The sequence below is a fragment of the Rhinoderma darwinii genome, chromosome 2 (genome assembly GCF_050947455.1).
Source record: "Rhinoderma darwinii isolate aRhiDar2 chromosome 2, aRhiDar2.hap1, whole genome shotgun sequence".
In the NCBI taxonomy this organism is placed as follows: Eukaryota; Metazoa; Chordata; class Amphibia; order Anura; family Rhinodermatidae; genus Rhinoderma; species Rhinoderma darwinii.
The window spans coordinates 107088489-107114106 of record NC_134688.1 but is presented as its reverse complement, the minus strand read 5'-3'; the positions used below and the strand labels follow the sequence as shown (position 1 = coordinate 107114106).

Below are 25618 nucleotides of genomic sequence, written 5' to 3'. Positions count from 1 at the left end.
CATGGTCCTGCCACAACTGCCAGGACCAGAGATAACTCAGATCCCAGCAGTTTAACCCCTTAGATGCCACGGTCAATAGCAACCATGGCATTTAAGGTGTTTGACAGGTACCGCCGCAATCATTATAACCTGTAGAACAAACATAACTTATTAGTTATACTGAATGGTTCATAGCTTAAAAGAAACGTACGAAAAAAAAAATGGCAGAATTACTAATTCTTTCTATTCCCCTCTCAAAAAAAGAAATAAAATCGAATCAATAAATTGTACGTACCCCAAAATGGTACCAAAAAACTACAACTCGTGCCACAAAAAAAATATGCCCTCTTACAGCTACATCGATAGAAAAATTAAAAAACGTATGGATCTTAGAATGTAGCCAAAACAAAAATGACTTTTTTTTTTCCATAAAACATGTCTTACTCTGCAAAAGTACTAAAACGTAAACAAAACTATATATATTTGGTATTGCCGCATTCGTACCAACCTATAGAATAAAGTTACCATGCGGTAAACATAAAAATAAACACAAAAAGCTGAATTGCTTTTTTTTTTTGCATTCCCTTGCATAAAAAAAATAATGAAAGCTAATCAATAAATTATATGTACCCCAGGTGCCATTGAAAAATACAACTCGTACCGCAAAAAAACAAGCCCTTAGACAAATACATCAACAGGAAAATAAAAACATTATGAATCTTCTAATGTGAGGATGAAAAATATGAAAATAAATGATTGTTAACCCCTTAACGACCGCAGTATAGTGTTTTTGCGGCAGCCGTTCAGGGTAGTTCTTCTGAAGCGCCGCCTTTTCACGATGGCACTTCAGAAGATGTAGCACTCGAATCGGGCGCTCTGCTTGTGGAGCCCAGGCTGTTGCTAACAGCCCCAGGCTTCAGGGCAACGACTGGAAACCAATAGCAGTGATCTCTGATCATGTTTAACCCCTCAGATGCGGCGATGCAATCGTAAGGTGCTGATGGTTTCCAAGGCAACTGGGGGCCAGACAAAGGCCCCCAGGTCTGCCTTTAGGGAATGCCTGCCTGTCAGTTTTACACTGACCAGCAGTAATACACTGCAATACAGAAGTATTGCAGTGTATTATAAATGTGATCAAATGATCGCACAGTAAAGTCCCCTAGAGGGACAAAAAAAAAAGTAAGAAAAAGTTTAATAAAGTTTATAATAAATAAATAAAATTCCCATGTAAAAAAAATGAAAAAGCCACTTTTTACCCTTACAAAATGCTTTATTATGAAAAAAAGTGATCAAAAAGTCTCATGTTCTCCAAAATCGTACCAATAAAAACTACAAGTCATCTCGCAAAAAAAAAAGCCCTCATACAGCTGCATCGGCGGAAAAATAGAAAAGTCATGTCTCTTAAAATATGGCGACACAAAAACAAATAATTTTGAAAAAAAGGGTTTTTACTGTGTAAAAGTAGTAAAACATAATAAAATAGATATAAATTTGGTATCAACGCAATCATAATGACCCGCTGAATAGAGATATTATGTTATTTATACCACACGGTAAACGGCGTAAATTTAAGACACAAAAAAGAATGACAGCATTTTATTTTTATTTCCATTACCACACTAAAAAAGTTAAAAAAAGTTAATCAATAAATTACATGTTCCCCAAAAGGGTGCTATTAAAAAATACAACTTGTCCCGCAAAAAACAAGACCTTATACAGCTACGTCGATGGAAAAATAAAAAAGTTATAGCTCTTTAAATGAGACGATGGAAAAACGTAAAAAATTGGTGGTCGTTAAGGTTTAAAAAAACCTTCGGTATTAAGGGCTTAAAGGAGTTGTCTGGGCATGTGGTGGTTTTTCATACTGCTGACCTATAGCGGCTGTTCTGCAACACTGCTTCTCTGCTCCTATTCATGTGAATAGTAGCAGAGCTGCAATAACCCAGCATGGCCACTATACAGTGTACGGAGCCTTCTGCTTCTGGCATTGACCACTGCATAACTTCCGATGCCTGAGGCAGCCTGAACAGCTAATCCATATGGGGTCAGTGTGTCGAATCCCTACCGATCATATACTGATGACCAGGGGCGTAGCTAAAGGCTCATGGGCCCGGGTGCAAGAATTCAGCTTGGGCCCCCCTACCACTCCTCAACACCACCATCATCATCAGACCCCTGCGTGCGCCTATGCCAAGACACCTTGCCCAACAGCCCCCATAGTATAATGCCCCCACACAGTATAATGCCCCATAATGTATAAGGCCCCCCATAACAGCCCCATACCGTATAATGCTCCCCATATCAGCCCCCCATACAGTATGATTCCCCCATATCAGCCCCCATGCAGTATAATGCCACCCCCCGCAATATCAGCCCCCATACAGTATAATGCCCCCACCATAACAGCCCCATACCGTATAATGCTCCCCATACAGTATAATGCCCCCCATCTTATCAGCCCCCATGCAGTATAATGCCCCCCCCCCCCCCCGCAATATCAGCCCCCAAACAGTATAATGCCCCCATATGTGCATAATAGAAAAATAACATAATTACTTACCTATCCCCGTTCCCACGTCGGGTGGAGGATCCTTCGCCTCCTCCGGTGTGTGCTATGAGTGACTCAGCGCAGGCAGGCACGATGATGTCGCTGCATCCCGCCTGCCTGCGTCGAGCCGCTCAGGGCACAGTGAATGCTGGATCAAGGAGATGTCAGCTCCTTGCTCCAGGATTGAATGGAACCGGGACCTCGGTGAGTGACTTGCGACCCCCCGGAGGTCTTCACACGAACCCCCAGGGGGACGCGACCCACAGTGTAGGGATGTCACGATACCAAAATTTGCACTACGATACCGATACTTCGTTTACTTTGCCAACAGTAATAAAAAAAAAAAGTTCTTTAGTTTTCTGATGTGAGGCGCGAGGTGTGATGCTGAATTTTGAATGTGCCTCACATTAATAGTAATTAACCCCATCATGTTTCTCACACATTAACCCATTATGACTAAGGTACAGCATGGGGTTAATTACTGTTAGGACTCGTTTACACGAGCGTGATATACGTGCATGCGACACGCGTGCTTTTCACGCGTGTCGTACGCACCTATATTAGTCTATGGGGGCATGCAGACAGTCCGTGAGTTTTGCGCAGCGTGAGTCCGCTGAAAAAAACTCACGACATGTCCTATCTTTGTGCGCTGTTCGCGCATCACGCACCCATTGAAGTCAATGGCTGCGTGAAAATCACACGCACCACACGGAAGCACTTCCGTGGGACGCGCGTGATTCGCGCAACAGCAGTCAAAAGTATGTTTGCAAACAGAAAAGCACCACGTGCTTTTCTGTTGACAAACATTCAAACGGAGTGTCATCATGATGGCGGCTGCGCGAAAAGCACGCAGCCACGCATCATACAGGGCTAACACACGGAGCTGTTAAGTGCCTTTTGCACACGCAAAACGCTGCGGTTTTTGCGTGCTTTTCGCGCAGCCGCCATCATGATGACAGGACAGGACAGGACAGGACTGAGCCTGTTTTGGCCTTCAGGACGAAGCCGATTTTTCAAATCGGACATGTGTCACTTTATGTGGTAATAACTCCGGAATGCTTTTGCCTATCCAAGTGATTCTGAGATTGTTTTCTCGTGACATATTGTACTTTATGTTAGGGAAAAAATTTGTTCGATAAATTCAATATTTATTTGTAAAAAACACCAAGATTTAGAGAAAATTAGCAAAAATTAGCATCTACTTGTAAAACAGATAGTAATACCACACAAAATACTTACTATTTTAATTTTCCCATATGTCTACTTTATGTTTGCATCGTTTTTTGAATTTTTTTTAATTTTTCTAGGACGTTACAAGGCTTAGAACTTTAGTAGCAATTTCTCATATTTTCAAGAAAATTTCAAAAGCCTATTTATTCAGGGACCAGTTCAGTTCTGAAGTGGCTTTGAGGGCCTTATATATTAGAAAGTCCCCATAAATCACCCCATTTTGAAAACTGCACCCCTCAAAGTATTCAAAACAGCATTCAGAAAGTGTTTTAACCCTTTAGGCGTTTCACAGGAAGTAAAGCAAAGTAGAGGTGAAATTTATAAAAAATTTTTTTTTTTTCAAAAAATCATTTGTAATACATTTTTTCTGTACCACAGAAGGTTTTACCAGAGAAATGCAACTCAGTATTTATTGCCCAGATTCTGCAGTTTTTAGAAATATCCCACATGTGGTCCTAGTGCGGTAATGGACTGAAACACCAGCCTCAGAATCAAAGGAGCACCTAGTGGATTTTGGGGACTCCTTTTTTTAGAATCTATTTTAGGTACCATGTCAGGTTTGAATAGGTCTTGTGGTACCAAAACAGTAAAGACCCCCCAAAAGTGACCCCATTTTGGAAACTATACCCCTCAAGGAATTTATCTATGGGTATAGTTAGCATTTTGAACCCACAGTTTTTTTGCTAAATTTATTTGAATTAGTATGTGAAGATGAAAATCTACTTTTTTGTGAAAAAACGTAACAATTGTAAATATTTACAAGGAATAAAGTAGAAAAAACACCCCAACATATGTAAAGCAATTTCTTACGATTATAGCAATACCCCACATGTGGTAATAAACTGCTGTTTGGACCCACAGCAGGCCTCAGAAGGGAAGGAGCACCATTTGGATTTTGGATTTCTGATTTTGCTGGAATAGTTTTCAGTGCCGTGTCACGTTTGCAATGCACTGGAGGGATGAAAACCGTGGAAACCCAGCATTTTGACCGCACAGTTGTTTTGCTGAAGTCATTGGAAATAGTCTGTAAAGGTAAAAATTTTAAATTTTTACAAGGAATAAAGGAGAAAAAGCACCCCAACATTTGTAAAACAATTTCTCCTGATTATGTAAATACCCCATATGTGGTAATAAACTGCTGTTTGGACCCACACCGGGGCTTAGAAGGCTATTTGGCTTTTGGAGCTCAAATTTAGCTGGAATAGTTTTTGGGTGTCATGTCGAATTTGCAAAGCCCCTGAGGTACTAAAACAGTGGAAATCTCCCAAAAGTAACCCCATTTGGGAAACTACACCACTTAAGGAATCTATCTAGGGGTATAGTGAGCATTTAGGCCCCACACGTCTTTTGCAGAATTTATTAGAATTAGGCCGTGAAAATTAATATCAACATTATTTCCACTAAAATGTTGCATTTTTTCAATTTCACAAAGGATAAAGGAGAAAATGCACCCCAACATTTGTAAAGCAATTTCTCCCGAGTACGGCAATACCCCACCTGTGGTCATAAATGTTTTTTCATTAGAAAATAAATTAACCCTTTCCGGACTGATCCATGTTTTGCTTTTTCTTTTTCGTTTTTCCTCTCCGCTTTCCGAGAGCCACAACGTCTTTATTTTTCCGTCAATAGAGCGGTGTGGGGGCTTATTTTTTGCGGGACGAGCTGTAGTTTTTATTGGTACCATTTTTTGGTACATAAGACTTTTTCAGCACTTTTTATTAAATTTTTTGGTAGAGCGAAGGTGAGCAAAAAACTGCGATTTTGCCATTTAAAATTCTTTATTTTTCACGGCGTTCACCGTGCGAGTTCAATAATGGTATATTGTAATAGCTTGGACTTTTACGGACGCAGCGATACCAATTTTGTGTGTTTTTTTTATTTTTTTACATTACTTTAGAGAAAAAATATGAAAAGGGTTTCTTTTTGGACTTTAAATATTTATTTAAGTTTTTCCACTAATAACTATTTACTTTTGTTTTTACATATTTTATTAGTCCCCCTGGGAGACTTGAACCAGCAATCGTTAGATCACTGGTAGAATACACTGCAATACTGATGTATTGCAGTATATTGTGATTTTTACAGGCTCCTGTAACAGCGCGATCGCTGTTTCTGTCCGTTAGTCCCGGGTATCAGCTGTAATACACAGCTGACACCCGCAGCGTATGGCGCGGGCTCAGTGCGTGAGACGCTCCATATATCACCTCCCACACCACGACATGCTATTAAGTCATGGTGCGCAAAGGGTTTAATGCGCAGCCGATGGTGGAAAGTGAAAATTAAAATTTTCCACTGATGTGCCATTTTAGTGCACTATATGTTGTGCCCAGTTTGTGCCACAAATACCACAAATAAAATATTAACCGGGTTCTCCTGGGTATGGCGATGCCATATCGGTGGACGTAAACGGCTGTTTGGGTAGACTGTAGGGCTCAGAACGGAGGGACGCTATTTGGCTTTTGGAGCGCAGATTTTGCTTGGTAGAAGCTCTGGCGTTTTGCTGGTATTTCAGTTTATAATGTGGGGGTACATGTAGGTTGGACAGAGTACAGGGTGGGCCATTTATATGGATGCACCTAAATAAAATGGGAATGGTTGGTGATATTAACTTCCTGTTTGTGGCACATTAGTATATGGGAGGGGGGAAACTTTTCAAGCTGGGTGTTGACCATGGCGGCCATTTTGAAGTCGGCCATTTTGTATCCAACTTTAGTTTTTTCAATGGGAAGAGGGTCATGTGACACATCAAACTTATCCGAGAATTTCACAAGAAAAACAATGGTGTGCTTGGTATGTGGCCAGTGTTGCACTTATATTATAAATGGCGCCCGATCTTATCCGCTTTTGGAACGCTCTGCATATTTTGCATCGCCATATTCTGGGAGCCGGAACTTTTTTTATTTTTTCACCACCGGAGCTGCGTGAGGGCTTATTTGTTGCGGGACAATCTGTAATTTTCATTGGTACCATTTTGGGGTACATGCGATTTTGTTGATCACTTTTTATTCCATTTTTCGGCAAGCCAGGTGACCAAAAACCATCAATTCTGACAATGATTTTTATTTATTTTTTACAGCGTTCACCCTGGGCTATAAATGACCATTATATTTTATTCTGCGGGTCGGTGCGATTACGGCGATATCATATGTATATAGGTTTTTTTATGTTTTGCAGCGTTTGCGCAATAAAAGAACTCATTTAGAAAATAATTTATTTTCTGTGTCACCATATTCTGAGAGCCGTAACTTTTTTATTTTTCAGTCAAAAAAGCTGTGTAAGGGCTTGTTGCGGGACGGGTTGTAGTTTGTATCGGTACAATTTTGGCGTACGTGCGACTTTTTGATCACTTTTTATTGTATATTTTGTGAGGGGTGGTGACCAAAAAATAGTGATTCTCGCTTTGTTTTTCATTTATTTTTTTTGCGGTGTTCACCGTGCGGGGAAAATAATATTATAGTTTTATAGTTTGGGTCGTTTCGAACGCGGTGATACCAAATATGTGTACTTTTTTTTACATGTTCATTTTTTTTCTTATAATAAAAGACTTACTATAGGAAAAAAAGCAGTTCATGTTTATGTCACTTATAACTTTTATTTTTACACTTTTTTTAAAACATTTTTATTATTTTTTTTACTTTTTTCACTTGTCCCACTAGGGGACACTAAGGCTGTGTTCACACGGAGTTTTTTGCAGGAGGAAAATTCCTCCTGCAAAAACTGCTCCAGTAGGTTTTTGCACAGTGGTTTGACAAAAACTCGTCAAAACACTCGTCGAGGGTTTTTTTTCCTCTTTCTGACTCATTGAAATGGGGTTTTGGAGGAGGAAACCGCCTCAAGATGGGTCATGTTGCTTCTTTTTACCACGACGAGTTTTTTTTACTCGTGGAAAAAAAACTCGTCTGCCTCCCATTGAAATCAATGGGAGGCATTTTCGGGCGGTTTTTGAGGAGTTTTTTGGTGTGGTTTCTGCCCCAAAAAACTCGTCAAAAAACTCCGTGTGAACAGGGCCTTAGACTTGCAGCTCTGATCGCTGCTGGAATATATTACACTACACACGTAGTGTAATGCATTCCAACTGTCATTGTGACTTGACAGTCACACTGACAGGAAGCCTACGACGACCACCCTCCGGGTGGTCCTCATAGGCTTCTGTACATGGCAACCCGGAAGCCATTGTCTGGCATCCGGTTGCCATGGGTACGATCGCCAGCCCCCGTGATTTCACATGGGGGCTGCCGATCGGCGCTAAACACCTTCATTGTAGCGTTCAAATCGAACACCGCAATTAAGGGGTTAACTGCCGAAATCAGCGGCGACAGGCCGCTGATCGGCAACGGGGAATGCAGGGCAGACGCCCTGCACAGTTAACCGCCGCTGCGGTGTAGCGCCGCTCGGCGGTTAACTGTCAAAGCACAGACGTAACTGCACGTCAAGGTGCGCGAACTTACTGCTCACCTCGACGTACAGTTACGTCAAGGTGCGGGAAGGGGTTAATGTGAGGCACATGGAGGTTAAATTTATCATCGCACCTCGTGCCCCACAATAAGTGATAGAAAGCAGTTTTTATTTTATTTTTTACAGTGTACACATCATAAATGATGCAAAAAAATTGTTGTGTAGGTTATTACGGCCGCGCCAATACCGATTATATGTATATTTTATGTATTGAGACTTATTTTAATGTTTATTGTAAAAAAGGCGTAGGTGTATTTTTTATTTTATTTAACATTACTTTGTTTTTACTTTATTTTTTAAACTTTAATGTACTGGCATATGTCTATATACTGATAGTAATGTACTGGTATATATCTATATTACAGTACATTAGCCTGTGTACAGATAGTACATAGGCTGTTGTTAGGACATACCTAAGTATGCCCTAACAACAGGAAATATGGTCAGACAGCACTGGGGTCATTCAATGGACCCTGGGCTGTCTGCCCATATATGGTATGGCCCTCAATCGCGTCACAGGAATTCCCTGTGACGCGATCCAGGGGCATCCCCCTTCTCATTTTCCCCTGAATGCTGCAGTCAGCTTTGATCGCAGCATTCAGGAGAATAGCGGCGGAGATGAGAGGTTTCTCTGATCTCCGCCGTTATAGAGCGGGGCTGCGGCTGTGTAATACAGCCATTGCCCCGCTCCTGACAGGAAGTGCGCGCACGGTCAGCATGAGGAGATGCGGCCGGCGCTGCACTAATGAGCGGCGGTTCAGGCACTGAAGACAGAACACGGGGGTATTTTGTAGTGCACCCGCCATGTTCTGTCTTCAATGCCGCAGATCATTAGTGCAGCGCCGGCCGAATCACATCATCCTGACGGCGCGCACATGTCAGGACTCAGGAGCGGGGCAATGACTGTATTACACAGCCGTAGCTCCGATCTCATACAGTCATGTGTACTATACTGTATTGTGTTGTATTGTGCAGTTTGCGGTGGAGAGAGGAGGGGGGGCTGTGATTTAACGCCCCCCCCTCTCCACCGCAAACAGCACAATACATCACAATACATTACAAGGCATCACAACACATTACATTACATTACAACACATTACATTACATTACAACACCACACAATACATTACATTACAGACTGCAGCTTACCTGGAGTCCTCCGAACCGACTCTTCCACTCCACTGTCTGGAAGACGTGTCACGTGAGAACACGGTCACATGGTACACTAAGTGTACCATCTGACCGTAGTAACCAGGAAGTGCCGCCTTCACGGCACAGAAGATTTATTTAGGAAGCTGTATGCTGTATGGCAACGGGAGTCCATGGGCCCCCCAGGCTTAGGGGCCCGGTCGCAATTGCGACTGCTGCGACCCCCTATAGCTACGCCACTGCTGATGACCTATCCTGTGGATAGGTCCGTTTGAAAACCGCCCCATGCCCAGACAACCCCTTTAAGGTCAAAACACGCCAGGTCATTAAAGAGTTTGCCCCCACCCACGTGAATTAACAGGCTAACGGCGCTGTAACTGGGCCATTAGCCTGTTAATTTATGTGTCCTGTTTGATAGAGATGTGCGCTCCTGCATACAGTGCCATCAGCTTGATCGGGCTATCAAACTGTCAGCCCAACCCTGTACTGTCAAGAAATTAAATTCTGGTCGGCATTCCGGACTATGCAACAAGGGTGCCCAGTGGTAGGGACTCAGTCCATAAATATATATAAAATAGAAAAACCACGGCACTCCTCTTCAATGCAAGTGAGAATATTTATTAGCGAATACTGTTATTTCAAGATATTCTTCAATATAGAAGGAACTTAGAATGCCACAGTTGGCAGCTTTCATTACTGTGGCATTCTAATAAATATTCTCACTTGTATGGAAGTGGAGTGTTGTGGTTTTTCTATTTTATACAATTCTGTACTGAGACAGGCAACATAAATAATCAGTTCCCTGTCTGTAACAGCCGTGACCATAGAGCTCATATGACACATGATACATGATACATACATTCAAGAATCCACCTTGTGACATGTTAGGCATGTGCAGACATGGATAACAACTATAGTCAAAAAACTATAAAGCGAGGATATGGGAAAGCCAAAGCTACACTTCAAATGGATCTGTTGAGATCTAAAACACAGCGAACCGGTGATTTCGGTATACGGTTTATAACTACGTACAATAGCCAGTGGGAGAGAATGAGGACAATTTTGGAAAGACATTGGCCTATTTTGAGATCTGAACCAACACTGGCTTCAAATCGTGCTGAAAGGCCTTTTGGTCCAGAGCAACTATGTGCCTCAGAAATCAAATCCGTTTAGTTCCCGGAGACCTAGGCAAGGATGTTATCCCTGTGGTAATTGCATATCTTGAGCAAATATTTGTCGAGCAATCAATATTACGATAGTTGGTGGTACAAGTCAATTTAAAATGAGAGATTATATCTCATGTAGCACGACACATGTAATCTATTATGCCAACGGTGGCTGTCCAAAGGTATATATAGGCTTGATTTCCAGAGAACTCAGAACCTGCACAAGGGAACATGTGTGAGATATTAAAGGTGCTAGCACAATTGAGGACCTCACACAGTTGAAGACCTTGCCGAGGCATTTCAAAATGTACCATGGATGCAATCCCAAAACATTACAAGTTTGTGGGATTGATAGGATACATTGTGGCATCAGAGGGGGCAATCTGAAGAAGGTTTGAGCACAAAGAGAGTGCAAATGGATTGTTACTTTGGGATCAATGACACCCCATGGACTAAACAAGAAATTGAGCTTTGTTTCATTCTTATAAATATCCCTACTATCTAGTATGTTTTTAGAAATTGTTTCTTGTGTTATATTTTGTGATTATGTATGAACTTGATATCTTTCTTTTTTCTGCCTTGTTGCCCTTGAGGGGAGAATGGGAGTGATACATTTGAATTGTTATCATCATCACAGATGAAGATCGAAGTCCAACTATATATATATATATATATATATATATATATATATATATATATATATATATATATTCTTTTTCTTGATTCTAAGTACCCCCCCCCACTTCCCCCTTCTTTTTTCTTTATTTATTTTTTATTATTACTTATGATTCCACTATTTTCACCCCAAAATCATGTTCTCACCCAATTAAGTGTATATAAGGAAAAAGAGGAATATTTTTATTATGTTGTTAACATGAAAATGTAACTAAAATCATGCTTTCAATCTACTAATCTTCAGAAGATTACACATTTATAGCACTAACTTTCTGCTATTGTTTCACAAAATGTATTTACATTGATTTGATGGATGTATAGGATAAATTATTTATGCACTCTTTCTTTGTAAATCCCTCTCTTTTTTGTACTTTTTATGAATTGATGTAATTTATTCACTTTTTTTTTGTTATTTTATGATACCTATGATTCACTATATTTATTTTATTTTCTTTTTATTTATCACTTTTTCTGACATAATTTGTATTGTTTGTAAACTTATGTATAGCAGTATATTTTATTATTTATTGTCACTTTGTTATGTCACCATTATACTGTAGTGATAGATTTATCTATCTGAGAATGGGGTAATATAATATATATTGGATCTAGTGGAACATTATTTAATATTATTTTTTTATTTTTTATTTTTTTATTTAGCTGTATACTTGCGCCGGTGAGATGTGCATGCGTGTTGGACCTTCCAGGAGGGATGTCTGCCCTGCTCCGGATGCTTGGGCGCGCTGCACATGCCCGGACTCCCTGTTGCGTGCTGGGAATCCGGATATGTGCTGTGACGCGACCGGCCGGAAGTGGGGCATTCCTCGCTTCATACGCGCCAACAGGCATGTGCTGCTAGCTCATCGACGCTGCTCAGTTAGGCTGGGTTCACACGACCTATTTTCAGACGTAAACGAGGCGTATTATGCCTCGTTTTACATCTGAAAATAGGGCTACAATACGTCGGCAAACATCTGCCCATTCATTTGAATGGGTTTGCCGACGTACTGTGCAGACGACCTGTAATTTACGCGTCGTCGTTTGACAGCTGTCAAACGACGACGCGTAAATTGACTGCCTCGGCAAAGAAGTGCAGGACACTTCTTTGCTACGTAATTTGAGCCGTTCTTCATTGAAGTCAATGAAGAGCAGCTCAAGATTACGAGCGTCACAGACGCCTCGCATAATACGAGGAGGAGCTTTTACGTCTGAAATGAGGCAGCTGTTTTCTCCTGAAAACAGTCTGTCTTTTCAGACGCAAAAGCCTCTCATCGTGTGCACATACCCTTAGTGAGAACACTTGTCAATGATACTACTTAAGGGCCTGGCAGCTTTAGGACACTATGCACCATCCTGAGGAAGCAAAACATCGCAAAACGCGCGTTGGGGTACACAGTGGTTACATAGGAAGGCCTTGCTGAGATGGGTAAAACTGGCCTTTAACTATAAACTAAAAAATACTTATATGCAATAGTGATCTCCCTTGTTTTATCTACATAAGAGTTATTAGAGATGGGAGCACTTTTTCGGAGCGTTTATTAAAGGTTGTTTTATGTACCTTTGTACACAGTCATCCATGTAATAAATGCTATTTTTCTATGAGTGGACATGTTCCATCCTATAGATTGTTAACTTGTTCTGATCAGCATTTATAGTATATCCTGCTATACCAGGGGTCTCAAGCACGCGGCCCGCGGGCCGCATGCGGCCCCTGGGGTGGTTATCTGCGGCCCGCGGGACACAGAGCCGCTAGTATCGGCTCTGCTCCGAGACTCTGGAATTCCCTGACATCGCTGTCCACATATGAACAGCGATGTTTTTGGCTTCCCCAGAGCCGGAGTCCCGAGCAGAGCGCTGGTGTCGGCTCTGCTCCGGGACTCTGTGGAATTCCCTGACATCGCTGTCCACATATGAACAGCGATGTCTGGGGCTTCCCCAGAGCCGGAGTCCCGGGCAGAGCGCTAGTACAGGCTCTGCTCCAGGACTCTGTGGAATTCCCTGACATCGCTGCCCATATATGGACAGTGTGTCAGGGTCTTGCCAGAGCGGAGCAGAGCGCTGGTGTCGGCTCTGCTCCTGGACTCTGTGGAATTCCCTGACATCGCTGTCCACATATGAACAGCGATGTCTGGGGCTTCCCCAGAGCCGGAGTCCCGAGCAGAGCGCTGGTGTCGGCTCTGCTCCGGGACTCTGTGGAATTCCCTGACATCGCTGCCCATATATGGACAGTGTGTCAGGGTCTTCCCCAGAGCGGAGTCCCGGCAGAGCGCTATTATTGGCTCTGCTTCGGGACTCCGGGGAAGCCTCTGACATCGCTGTCCATACATCGACAATGATGTCAGGGGCTTCCCCAGAGCAGGAGTCCCAGTTATGTCAGGAGCACAGCTGGAGTCCCAGGAAGAGCCTACTAGCGCTCTGCCTGGGACTCCAGCTCTGGGCAAGCCCCTGACATCACTGGGGAAGCCTCTACAGAGGGCACTGGGGCAGCCTCTACAGAGGGCACTGGGGCAGCCTCTACAGAGGGCACTGGGGCAGCCTCTACAGAGGGCACTTTGGCAGCCTCTACAGAGGGCACTGTGGCAGCCTCTACAGAGGGCACTGTGGCAGCCTCTACAGAGGGCACTGTGGCAGCCTCTACAGAGGGCACTGTGGCAGCCTCTACAGAGGGCACTGTGGCAGCCTCTACAGAGGGCACTGTGGCGTTATCTACAAGTGGGTGTGTGACAGTATCTGAAGAGGACACTAGCATTATCTAGGGGTGTGTTGCATTATCTACAGAGGGCACTGTGGCCTTATCTACAGAGGGCACTGTGGCCTTATCTACAGAGGGCACTGTGGCCTTATCTACAGAGGGCACTGTGGCCTTATCTACAGAGGGCACTGTGGCCTTATCTACAGAGGGCACTGTGGCCTTATCTACAGAGGGCACTGTGGCCTTATCTACAGAGGGCACTGTGGCCTTATCTACAGAGGGCACTGTGGCCTTATCTACAGAGGGCACTGTGGCCTTATCTACAGAGGGCACTGTGGCCTTATCTACAGAGGGCACTGTGGCCTTATCTACAGAGGGCACTGTGGCCTTATCTACAGAGGGCACTGTGGCCTTATCTATGGGTGTGTTGCATTATCCACAGAGGGCACTGCGGCAGCATCCACAGAGGGCACTGCGGCACTATCTAAAAAGGGGCTGCCCAATCTTGACATGTGTGCTAACTGAGCCGTTGGACTGCATTTAGCAACACTTAGGCTGGGTTCACACAACCTATTTTCAGGCGTAAACGAGGCGTATTATGCCTCGATTTACGCCTGAAAATACGGCTCCAATACGTCGGCAAACATCTGCCCATTCATTTGTATGGGTTTGCCGACGTACTGTGCCGACGACCTGTAATTTACGCGTCGTCGTTTGACAGCTGTCAAAAGACGACGCCTAAAATTACAGCCTCGTCAAAAGAAGTGCAGGACACTTCTTGGGACGTTTTTGGAGCCGTTTCCTCATAGACTCTATTGAAAACAGCTCCAAAAACGGCTGAAAAAACGGCGCGAAAAACGCCGCGAAAAACTTGAGTTGCTCAAAAAACGTCTGAAAATCAGGTGCTGTTTTCCCTTGAAAACAGCTCCGTGTTTTCAGACGTTTTTGGCTCAGCGTGTGAACATACCCTTAAACTGGAAAGCTGGATTGTTGAAATAAGCACGTGGAGAAATATCTCAAATGTTAAACCTAGCGCTATTATTATAGTAATGTAGTGTTATTCTTCTAGTAATATAGTGTTATAGTAGTTCAAATAACTAATTGATTAACAATAATTTTGTATTGTATCAAATTTGAAAGTAATGCGGCCCGTCAACTTCCCATTTTTTCTATATGATGCCCACTTACCCGGCCGTGTTTGAGACCCCTGTGCTATACCATTTACTAGAGTCTTTTTTACCTTGAGATATTACTGTTTTAAAACTTTGTCTTAAATGTGTAATAAAATGTATATATACAATTGGCTATATGCTCCTTTTTTTCTGGTATTGTTCGAAAATGTTTGGAGTGGTCTATTGATTTATGATGGGAGGTTGTTTTTCAGAACATTACCTAGCCCTAAATATAAATGCTATTGGAGCTTGCATGTTAATAAAAGCGCTGTCTGTATAATAAAGAGTACACATGCAACTTTAGGTGTAAGGGCGGAAGGTATTCTTCACAGACCACGCAGATTAAGATGGCTGTTTTAGGTCAGCTATCTAGGTATGAGGGCCTGTAAAATTCTTCCTCCCATGTGATTTACGTAATTTTCTAACACTTAGTGTTAGAGATTGACCACTTTTGAGATTTTGTTTGTGGGAAAAACAATATAGTTTTTTTTATTTCTGCAGGTTTTTTGTTGTCACAAAGCCATGTAAAACTCATTAGCAAAATCATCATCATAATATTCGTTTTCATATTGGCCACTAGATGTCAGTATTACTTAATTTACACGTGAGCAAGAGCAGAGTGCTTTTCAGCTTTGCCGTTCAAAGTGAATCCTAGCAGACTGTATATATCTCTCACATTCATAGCCCCACACACTTGGTCACTCACAATCGCTCGAATACTGAGTTACATTCATACTCATCTATCTCAGTGTTTCTCTCAGCAGAATATACCACTTGTTACAAACCCTCCTGTCTCCGCTCTCTCAGTAGAATTCAGCATTTATCACAAACCCTACTATCAATGCACCTCTTTTTACAATTCACACCATAACCACCAACATTTGCCACAATTCTTCCAGACATGTACTCTCACATCAGCAGCTTCCTCCCCTAACATCCTCCTTCACCCTACCGGCAGTACCAGAGCTTACTCTGGTGGCTTTAATACCACAATACTGCCCATACACATTAGATCATGAGTTTCCGTAGATTCATTAACCTGTTGCAGAACATTGTGAAATGTCAACTCAAGAAGTTTCTTTACTTTCATCTAGTTGTTTTTTCAGAAAATGCAAAAGGCAATGCATGTCTGAGCATCTGACAAATATATTTGGTAAGACAAACTAATGTTAAAGACCACTGAAAAACATTTTACAATTTATACATAGAGTATTTAGAATTGATTGTCAGAAAAAGTAGATAGACGTAAATACATTGAATTGCTTATCTTGTAAGACTTTTGAGTTATAGCCTGTTTTACAGTCCAGAGCTGCATTCACAATTCTGCAGAGCTGAAATCTCCCAGCATTCCTTGCTGACTCAACTATCTGCAGAAAGCTGTCACTGGTGATTTTCATTCCAGAAAGTGTACTTCTCAAACCTGGCACTATATACTAATTTAAAGTAGTAAAAATCGAGCTGTTTTGCTGCTTTGTAGGAACTCAGCTAATCTGTTATGGGAGATTCTGCTAATCTCGCCCTTTTGGCTAAAGGCCGTTTTACACCGGCCGAAACTCGCCTGGTGCACTGAGCGCCGATCAAGACATCGTTGATTGGCGCTCGCTTGCTCCTGTCACATGGAGCTATGGATGGGGACGAGCAGTCGTTACTCCGATCGCTTGTCCCCATACATTATTATCATGTCGGCAGCGCGTCTCCCTGTTTACACAACCGACAACGATAATCTTTTACTTTTAAAACGATATGACCAGCAGATGATCGAGCGTTTGCTCGTTCATCTGCTGATCATTCTCCTGTTTACACAGGGCAATTATCATCAACGAGCATTATATTAACGCTCATCTGCCCGATAATCGTCCTGTGTAAAACCCCCTTAGGACCAAGTGTAGAATCTATTCGTATCAATGGTTGAAAGGTCATTTTGAGAAATGGATTTACACGTGGTGGTAGGTCATTGGTGTTCGGCGCAGGATTAAAGTAACTCCTGTAGGTAACCATTAAACACCAGATCAAGCCGGGTAGTAGGAAAGCTTAAGGTGCAGAAGTATCTCTGGAGTGTGGACCCTAGGGTCTCTGAGGATGTGATCCTACTGAATGACAACACATTTGCATGCACTCCACTTTCACAACTTGCGAGAACACACTCCTCTGTCTGTCTGGGTCTTCTGGCTTTGCAAACATCGAGGAATTTTTATAATTCAGATGTTCAGGCTGTTAGGACACGGGCACACTACCTAGACAGCTCTGAGGGATGCTTGACAGCCTAGGCAAATGCCAGAAGCACAGTCAGGTCTCTCTTAGCGTCTGCAAGGGTGGTCCCTGAAATGTCCAGTCGATTGTGGACCCTCTGGACTACTTCACAGATGTGCGCAGCAGCTGGCAACAGATAACAGACCACAGGCTGGTAGCAGGTTACGGGCAGGCAACTGGTATTTGGAATACTGGATACAGGCTGGTGGCGGATTACTGGATAGAGGCTGGTGGCGGATTACTGGATACAGGCTGGTGGCGGATTACTGGGCACAGGCTGGTGGTGGATTACTGGATACAGGCAGGAACCGGATTACTGGATACAGGCAGGAACCGAAATACTGGATACAGGCAGGAACCAAAATACTGGATACAGGCTGGTGCCAGATTACTGGACACAAGATGGTGCCAGATTACTGGACACAGGCTGGTGCCAGATTACTGGATACAGGCAGGAACCGGATTACTGGATACAGGCATGAACCGGATTACTGGATACAGGCAAGAACCTGATTACTGGATACAGAGAAGAACCGGATTACTGGATACAAGCAGGTACCGGATTACTGGATACAGACTTGAACTGGATTACAGGATACAGGCATGAACCGGATTACTGGATACAGGCAAGAACCTGATTACTGGATACAGGGAAGAACCGGATTACTGGATACAGGCAGGTACCGGATTACTGGATACAGGCATGAACCGGATTACTGGATACAGGTATGAATCGGATTACTGGATACAGGCAAGAACCAGATTGCTAGATATAGACAGGTACCAGATTATTGGACATAGCCAGGAACTGAATTACTGTATACAGTCAGGAACCGGATTACTGGATACAGGCAGGAAACGGATTACTGGATAAAGGCGTAAACCGGATTACTGGATACAGACAGGAACCGGATTACTGGAGACAGGCGTGAACCGGATTACTGGATACATGCAATAACCGGATTACTGGATACAGGCAGGTACCATATTTTTGGACATAGACAGGAACCGGATTACTGGAAACAGGCAGAAATCGGATTACTATACACAGGCACATGATACGGAAAACAGGATACAGAAAACAGGAAGCTTTGCAGGATAACACGAGGTTTGTGCAACATTGCTCAGGCACTGCGGCAGAGGGCATGCTCACTTTTAAAGCCCCGGGAGTGCAGGGATAGGCTGGGGACACTTTCCCTGGTGTGCGTGCTGGCCCTTTTAGACACACCAAGAGCGCGTGCAGCCTACAGGCACAGAGCATAAGAGGAGGCAGGAAGCAGAGCACATCGGCATCGCTGAGAAGGTAGAGGGAGACGCTGGCGAGCACGAACAAACCGAATGTAAATGTAAGGCTCATATCAAAATGAAAACGGGTGTTCTTCAAGATTTGCTTCCTACATATCTTGCAGAATTCATGTGGGGAGATGGGTTTGGTAAAGACACATCTAACACTCTGTTTCTGCATATTGCAGAGCGGTTTCCTGTCTAGGATTATGCAGTATGATTTATGATTATGTTTAAGTTTGTTTATGTTTATTCTTATTCTTATGTCTATAAATGAATAAATTGTTATCACTAAAAATATCGACATGGGACATATACTTCATTTGTGTTAACAACATTTGTGTCAAGTGAAGTTTATGTCCTAGGGGGACATAATCTTCACTTGATCCTGTAAATCCACAAAGCAGAATTCACACAAAGAAGATTTTGTTGCAGACATTTCTGCAACTGAAAATCAGTTCCATTAATCTGAATAGAGATGTTTGTGCAGCAGGTGCATGGATTTCTGCAAGTTCCATTCAGACAAATCAGTCAGTCGCAGAAATTTCTGCAACAAAATCTACCGCGTGTGAATTCACCCAAATAATCAGTCTATTTTGGAGCCTCAGCCTGTAGCATTAACATATATAAACAAATTTAAAAAAATAAAAATCACTCTGCTTTTACAAATGTCCATATATTTATTGAGCAACATACAGTATAATCAACTTCAACATAAAGAATAATGTATTATACTAAATGGGCTGGCGTGGGGGCAGTCCTGGTAAGCAGACAGTCAGCCAACACAGTTGGGACATAAGAAAGAGGAATAAAGAAAAGTTTGGCATCCCACCCTGCAGAATAGCGTGTTTTCGGGTACACGGCAGTGAGTGCATGCTCCATGCAGTCTATGACAGGTGTTAGATCTGTGTTGCAAAAGGAGAGAAATGTTTTCTCTAGATCAGACACATCTGTAACAAAAAAAGCAAAAAATATACATTTATCCACTGCATTTATTAGGCATTTATATGTTAAGGGCCTGTTCACATCAGCTTTCGGTTTCTGTTGATGGGTTCTGTCAGACTTTTCCATCAGAGGAACCCATCAACGGAAAGGCAAACGGAAACCATAGCTTCCGTTTGCATTACCATGGATTTCAATGGTAACGCTTCCATTGCTAATGGTATCCGTTTGTCTCCGTTCCGTAAGGTTTCCGTTTTTTTGGCGGAAACAATTGTAGTTAACTGCACTTTTGATTCTGCCCAAAAAAAAAATAAACCTAAATTAGCGATTCACCCTCACTATGGGGTTTATAATGATCGTCCTCCACAGGGTTTAATAGATAATCAATGGAATAGGTCTGGAATGTTTCTTAAAGCATAACTTTTAGGCCTAGTTAACATGGAGTTTTTTCAACACGTTTTTTGATGCGGAAACCGCGTCGGAAAACGCGCCAAAAAACTGCCAAAAATGCCTCCCATTGATTTGTGTGCCTGAGAATAATACTGCTACAAAGTGATGCTCCAGCCATGGCAGACTCCCTGCTACCATGTATTACATGGTGATCCATGAATTGGAATGGGTGCCATGTAAGACTACATTTACGCTGCTGGAGAAATAAGCGGCCTATCCCCAATGATAACAGCAGAAAAGCTTTAGAGATAATGCCTTTAAATCTGTCTGTGGATGTTCATGTATTAATGAGTACCAGGTATTCAAGGTTAAATAAGTCAAGGTTGAATAATACAGTCATAAAGAGTAAAAGTAAAACCATAATAAGATCCCTCGGCAGCAGCTAGCCTGCTGGTAGGTCGTTTTCAGGTCGGGTCTACATTGCATAAAGGAAACAAGAATTGAAAAATAAGTTAAAAGATCAATAACATTTATGAATCCAGCCTCAATGTACATCATAAAGGTAATAAGCAATAAAAGAAAATTCAGGATTTAATCAAAAGTAATCATGGAAAAACAACCTGATAAAGAGACAGAGAGAATGATTGTCCAAGTTTTCAGTAAAAGGTAATGAGATACACTAGGCGACTCAAGAGAACCTGTCCCCTCTCCGACATGTCTGTTTTAGTAACTTTCAGTATTCGTCATGAAATAACAATTGTAGAGCATCTTTTCTTAGAGCTCTGCTTGGGTGTTACCAGTCCCCTTGTTAATAGGGCGAGCGGCGTGCCCCTACACAGTCTGATGCTGTGAGCACTGATTGGACAATGTCAGAGTTTGTAGGGGCACACCCCTCTGACAGGGGAATGGTAACATCATGTCAATTTATTCATACATTTCCAGGAGGAATAACAGAGAAACGGAACAATGCTGATTTCTAAAATTGTTAGATGCTTTTGAAGTGTTCTTTTATGGGAAATGTAAGTATTTACTAACACAGACATGTTAGGAAAGCTGACTGATCATGTTTTCAGCCCTGTGCAGGGCCGGATTTACTTATTGCCACAGGCCTGCTGTGGGGAAGGCCGCTGCTAAAGAGAAAATTTAAATAAAAATATACTGAACAGTGTGTATATTTACAGCGCTGTGGGAATGAGACAAGGACACCCAGGGATTGAAAGGTGTGGAGGAGACCACCCTTCCCCCCTGGAGGGTGTACAGAACTGTTGCTCTATAGCCACTAAGTTGTAAAGACTGCATTATGCTCACTCATTGCCTTATGTGTGTATTTTTCCCCTCTGTCACATGTGTGATGCGGACGACAAGTGCTGCTGTTTTATTTATATAAATGTACATAACTGTCACTATGGAGGAATTCATTGTTGTTATGTTTCATTTTAATGCAGGTTTTATGTAAGGGCTCTGTTGGTTCTCCCTTAGGCCTCATGCACACTTCCGTCGGCCGTTGAACGGCCGCTAATGACGTTTCCGTGGATTACAGACCGCACACGAATGGCTTCTGTGTACAGTCCGTTGTTTCACTGACCAAATCAATGCAAAGGCCGAGACTGTTCCGTCAAAAAACGGGCAGGAGTAGGACCCGCCTTATTTTATTTTATTTTTAAAAGGTTTTCTTTTATTAACTTTTCTCATGGTACAAAAGTACAAAAGTGCAAGCAAAAACAAACAGAGAATACTGACCAACCAAAACTAGTTGGCAATAACAATCACCATAAAATATGAGACATTCACATTGCAAAAGCCAGCATTTAGACAAGAAGGATCACATAAGGATATTCGTATATTGCAATTAAAACAGGATCAGAAGGTGACCATTATCATTGCCCAGAACACACAAAACAAACACCCATTCACACGCCAGTCACACATTCGCTCCTCACATCTCCCAGTGCTCCCACTCCATCCAGTAAGAAAGAGAAAAAACAAAAAAACAGATTAGATAGCAGTGTCAGAGGTCTCCAACCACCTAGCCCATATCTTCCCAAATTTGTCAGGGCATCTCCTGCTAAGGTATAACTTCTGATACATGGGTACATACTTATTCACCAATTGCAACCAATGTTCGAGACTTGGACACACCGTGACTTTCCATGCCATAATCATAACCTTCCTAGCACAAAACAGAGCAAAGCGAAAAAATATTTGGTCATAATAGCCTTGTAATATCTCATTCATAATGTCCAAGAGGCACACCTGAGGGGAGAGAACCCGAGGAAACTCAAATTTATCATGAAGAAACTCCACAACCTTAGACCAGAATGGCGAAATCCTAGGACAGGACCATACACAGTGAAGGTACGTGCCAACATCCGACTGACACCTAGGACAGCTATCCGACCCTGAGGCCCCAATTCTCTGTAGTCTAACCGGAGTGTAATAAATCCTGTATATGTCCTTGAGTGTATTAAAAAATCTCATGCACTAATAACTGAGTCAAAGAATGAGAGCTCTACCTCCCTCCACCCCTCTTCCGACAAATCAGGAATATCTCTCTTCCACCTCAGGAACGCCCTATCAAAGGGTCGTTTTACAGACGCCAACAACAAAGCATAGGTTTGAGTAAGAGTTGAGCCGTGCAGGCATGCCTTAATTGAAGATAATGATAAAAAGCCTTCCTCGAGACCCCAAACCTCCCCTCAAGCTCATAAAAGGAGACAAAACCACTAACCACAGAGTATAGCTGACCTAAAAATCTCACCCCCACCCCAGCCCACATCATCACTCCCGGCAGGGACAGCATGTGAGGCAACCATGGATTGTTCCATAATGGAGTCCTAGGGTAGATAGAAGAATCCGCGTCATCTCTCATTAATATGTGTGCCTTCCTCCAGACACTAGCTATAGTTTTTAACGGTAGTGGCGCCCAACACGAGTGTTTAAACCTATATAATAAGTTGGTAAGACTCTCATAGGAAGTAGGACTGCCCTATTTTTGAAGGAATGGCCGCACGGTTCCGTTAAAATAACGAAACTGTTCATGGCCCCGTTGAAATGAATGTGTCAGGGTGCTATCAGTTAAAAACCTGATGAAAAAACCTGAAGTGGGCATGAGGCCTTAGTGATGTGTGGGTGGTTGTGCCCAGTCTAATATGACACTGAAGAATTGAAGCCTGAGATGTCATTACACCTTGCCAGTGTGAAAGTGCATAGGTGTCGGGATGCCGTGTTCTCCACGCTAAGTGGAGCCAGAGAGAATATAAAATGGGGAACTACAAGGGGAGTGAGTAGTGTGGTATGTTGTTGGCTACTAAGGGACAGAAGTCAGCCTTGTGTGGACCATACTGTCTGGATTTCCGCAGTCGGGAGTTTGAGGGAGCGGAGACTGTTGAGAAGCGTCCAGACTGCCACCAGTTGCCCCAGACAGCGTAACACAGACCTTAGAGGGGGCTGCTAGACTGAGCTTGAGGGAACTGTGATACTTCTGTATCAGGAAGGAGAAAAAGTCTGTACAGTAAAGCGCTGATCTGAGGAGAACCAGCACAGCTACTTGCGAGTCTGTATAGAGACTGTTGTGTAACGTTCAAGATACGTCCTCTGGTATTAAGAAGAACTGAGTGCAATTTCCCCTGTGGCAGTCTTCAAACATGTGGCCGTGTTTCTGCAACAAATCCGCTACATGTGTGGGTACCAGTGTTCTCTATCAAGGACATTTATTTTTCAAAAAAAAAAAAGTTTTAGTTGTTAGCTTTATATAGAATGTCGCCACTTACAGTCTTGAAAATATTTTTCTCCATAGCTATCATGGATTTCTGGATGGACATTCTTCCATATTGCTCTTAGAGTGTCCTTCATAGATTTCATATTATTCAGTCCCGTCTTAAAGTAGCCAGGTTCTATAATAGAGACTTGTACTCCAAAGGGTTTCAGTTCACGTCTATAAGTTTAGAATACAGTTTGAGTAATTTCACCTTTATTTAGTTTATTGATTTACTATTCATTTATATATGAAAGTCCTCATCGCAGGTTAAATCTTATCCAGACTGCATGTTTAAAGAGGCTCAGTCACCACATTATAAGTGGCCTATATTGTACATTATGTGATCGGCGTAGATTGAACAGCAGTGTTTTTTATTTAGAAAAACGATGATTTTTGACGGTTATGACCTATATTAGCTTTATGCTAATGAGTTTCTCAATGGACAACTGGGCGTGTTTTACTTCTTGACCAGGTGGGTGTTGTACAGAGGAGTGTATGACGCTGACCAATCAGTGTCATACACTTCTCTCCATTAATTTACACTGCAGATAGCGATACAGCTATATCGCTATGTGCAGCCACATAAACACACTATAACATTACTGCAGTGTCCTGACTATGAATATACATTACCTCCAGCCAGGATGTGATGTGTATTCAGAATCCTGACCACTTCTGTGGCGTCTCTGTGATTTACAGCATAGCAGGCGTAGTCTCGCAAGATTACGTTGAAAACTGTCATTCACAGTGAGATCTCTATATCGCTATCTGCAGATTAAATGAATGGAGAGAAGTGTATGACGCTGATTGGTCACTGATTGGTCAGCGTCATACACTCCTCTGTACAACGCCCACTTGGTCAAAAAGTAAAACGCGCCCAGTTGTCCATTGAGAAACTCATTAGCATAAAGCTAATATAGGTCATAACTCTGTCAAAAATTATCGTTTTTCTAAATAAAAAACACTGCTGTAATCTACATTACAGCGCCGATCACATCATGTACAATATAGGCCACTTATAATGTGGTAACAGAGCCTCTTTAAGTTATAAATCCCTGGTATCATCTGCTTAATAGTATTCTAATAATTTCTTAATATATCTTTATAAAAATACATCTATAGCGGCCAGAGGAAAAAATCCATTGCATAGACAGCTACATGATAAAATTTTGTCGGACTCTGCTAGGTGGCATTTCTAAGCTTTCTGAATATGCCTTATACCCTAAATTTACAGATGTAGAAAACTTTAACTTGACACATCACTTAAAACACGCAAAAAGCCATTGAAAAGGTCAAGTTACAATTTCTAGCCAGAATAAATTTAACGAGTTAAGTGTCAAGTTAATGATTGCTACATCTATTATAAAATAATATGTAGTAAGCTCCTCTTTATTATTTAAATGGGTTTTCATAGTATAAAAAAAACATGGCTGCTCTCTTTCCAAAACAGTGCCACACCTGTCCACAGAATGTGTGTGGTATTGCAGCTGTGCCCTATTCACTTCAATAAAAAAAACAGACATGTTTTTCTAATTATGTACTACCCAGTCTTTTTCTTTTAACTCTTTATTAATAAAATTTTTACAGAATATTAATATAAACAATTTCTTTATTTTTCATTTACCCTTCTCTGCACTAGAGGAAAAAAAAAACAAATAATATATAATGTTTTATCATAGCGTTCAATTTCACATTTTATACTATCATAAAGAGGTTTTCCAGCCAGTAAAATTTGATGGCCTATCAACAGGATAGGCCATCAATAGCTGATGGGTCGGGGTCCGACTGCCAGAACCCCCACCCATCAACTGGTTTGAAGGGGGTGCAGCGTTTATACGAGCGCTGCTTCCCCTTCATTTCTACTTGCTCACTGTGAATCTCAGACATGCATTTAGCAGCAATTCACAGGTATTGCAGCTTTTTCTCCCA

At 42.2% G+C, this 25618-nt stretch overlaps 1 protein-coding gene across 2 annotated transcripts in view; it reads right to left on the bottom strand.

The window, feature by feature from the left end:
• Window positions 1-25618, bottom strand: part of LOC142742372 (retinol dehydrogenase 7-like) — an 81419-nt gene that overhangs the window by 25543 nt on the left and 30258 nt on the right. Inside the window, exons 4-5 of one of the 2 annotated variants that reach the window (XM_075852018.1) lie at window positions 23703-23866; window positions 19261-19550 (exon numbers count right to left, since the gene is read on the bottom strand). In XM_075852018.1, the coding sequence (XP_075708133.1) occupies window positions 19330-19550; window positions 23703-23866 (385 nt within the window). In that variant the 3' untranslated portion in view covers window positions 19261-19329. Of the gene's footprint in view, window positions 1-19260; window positions 19551-23702; window positions 23867-25618 lie in introns of those variants that run through there. The other variant, XM_075852017.1, reaches the window with a different exon arrangement.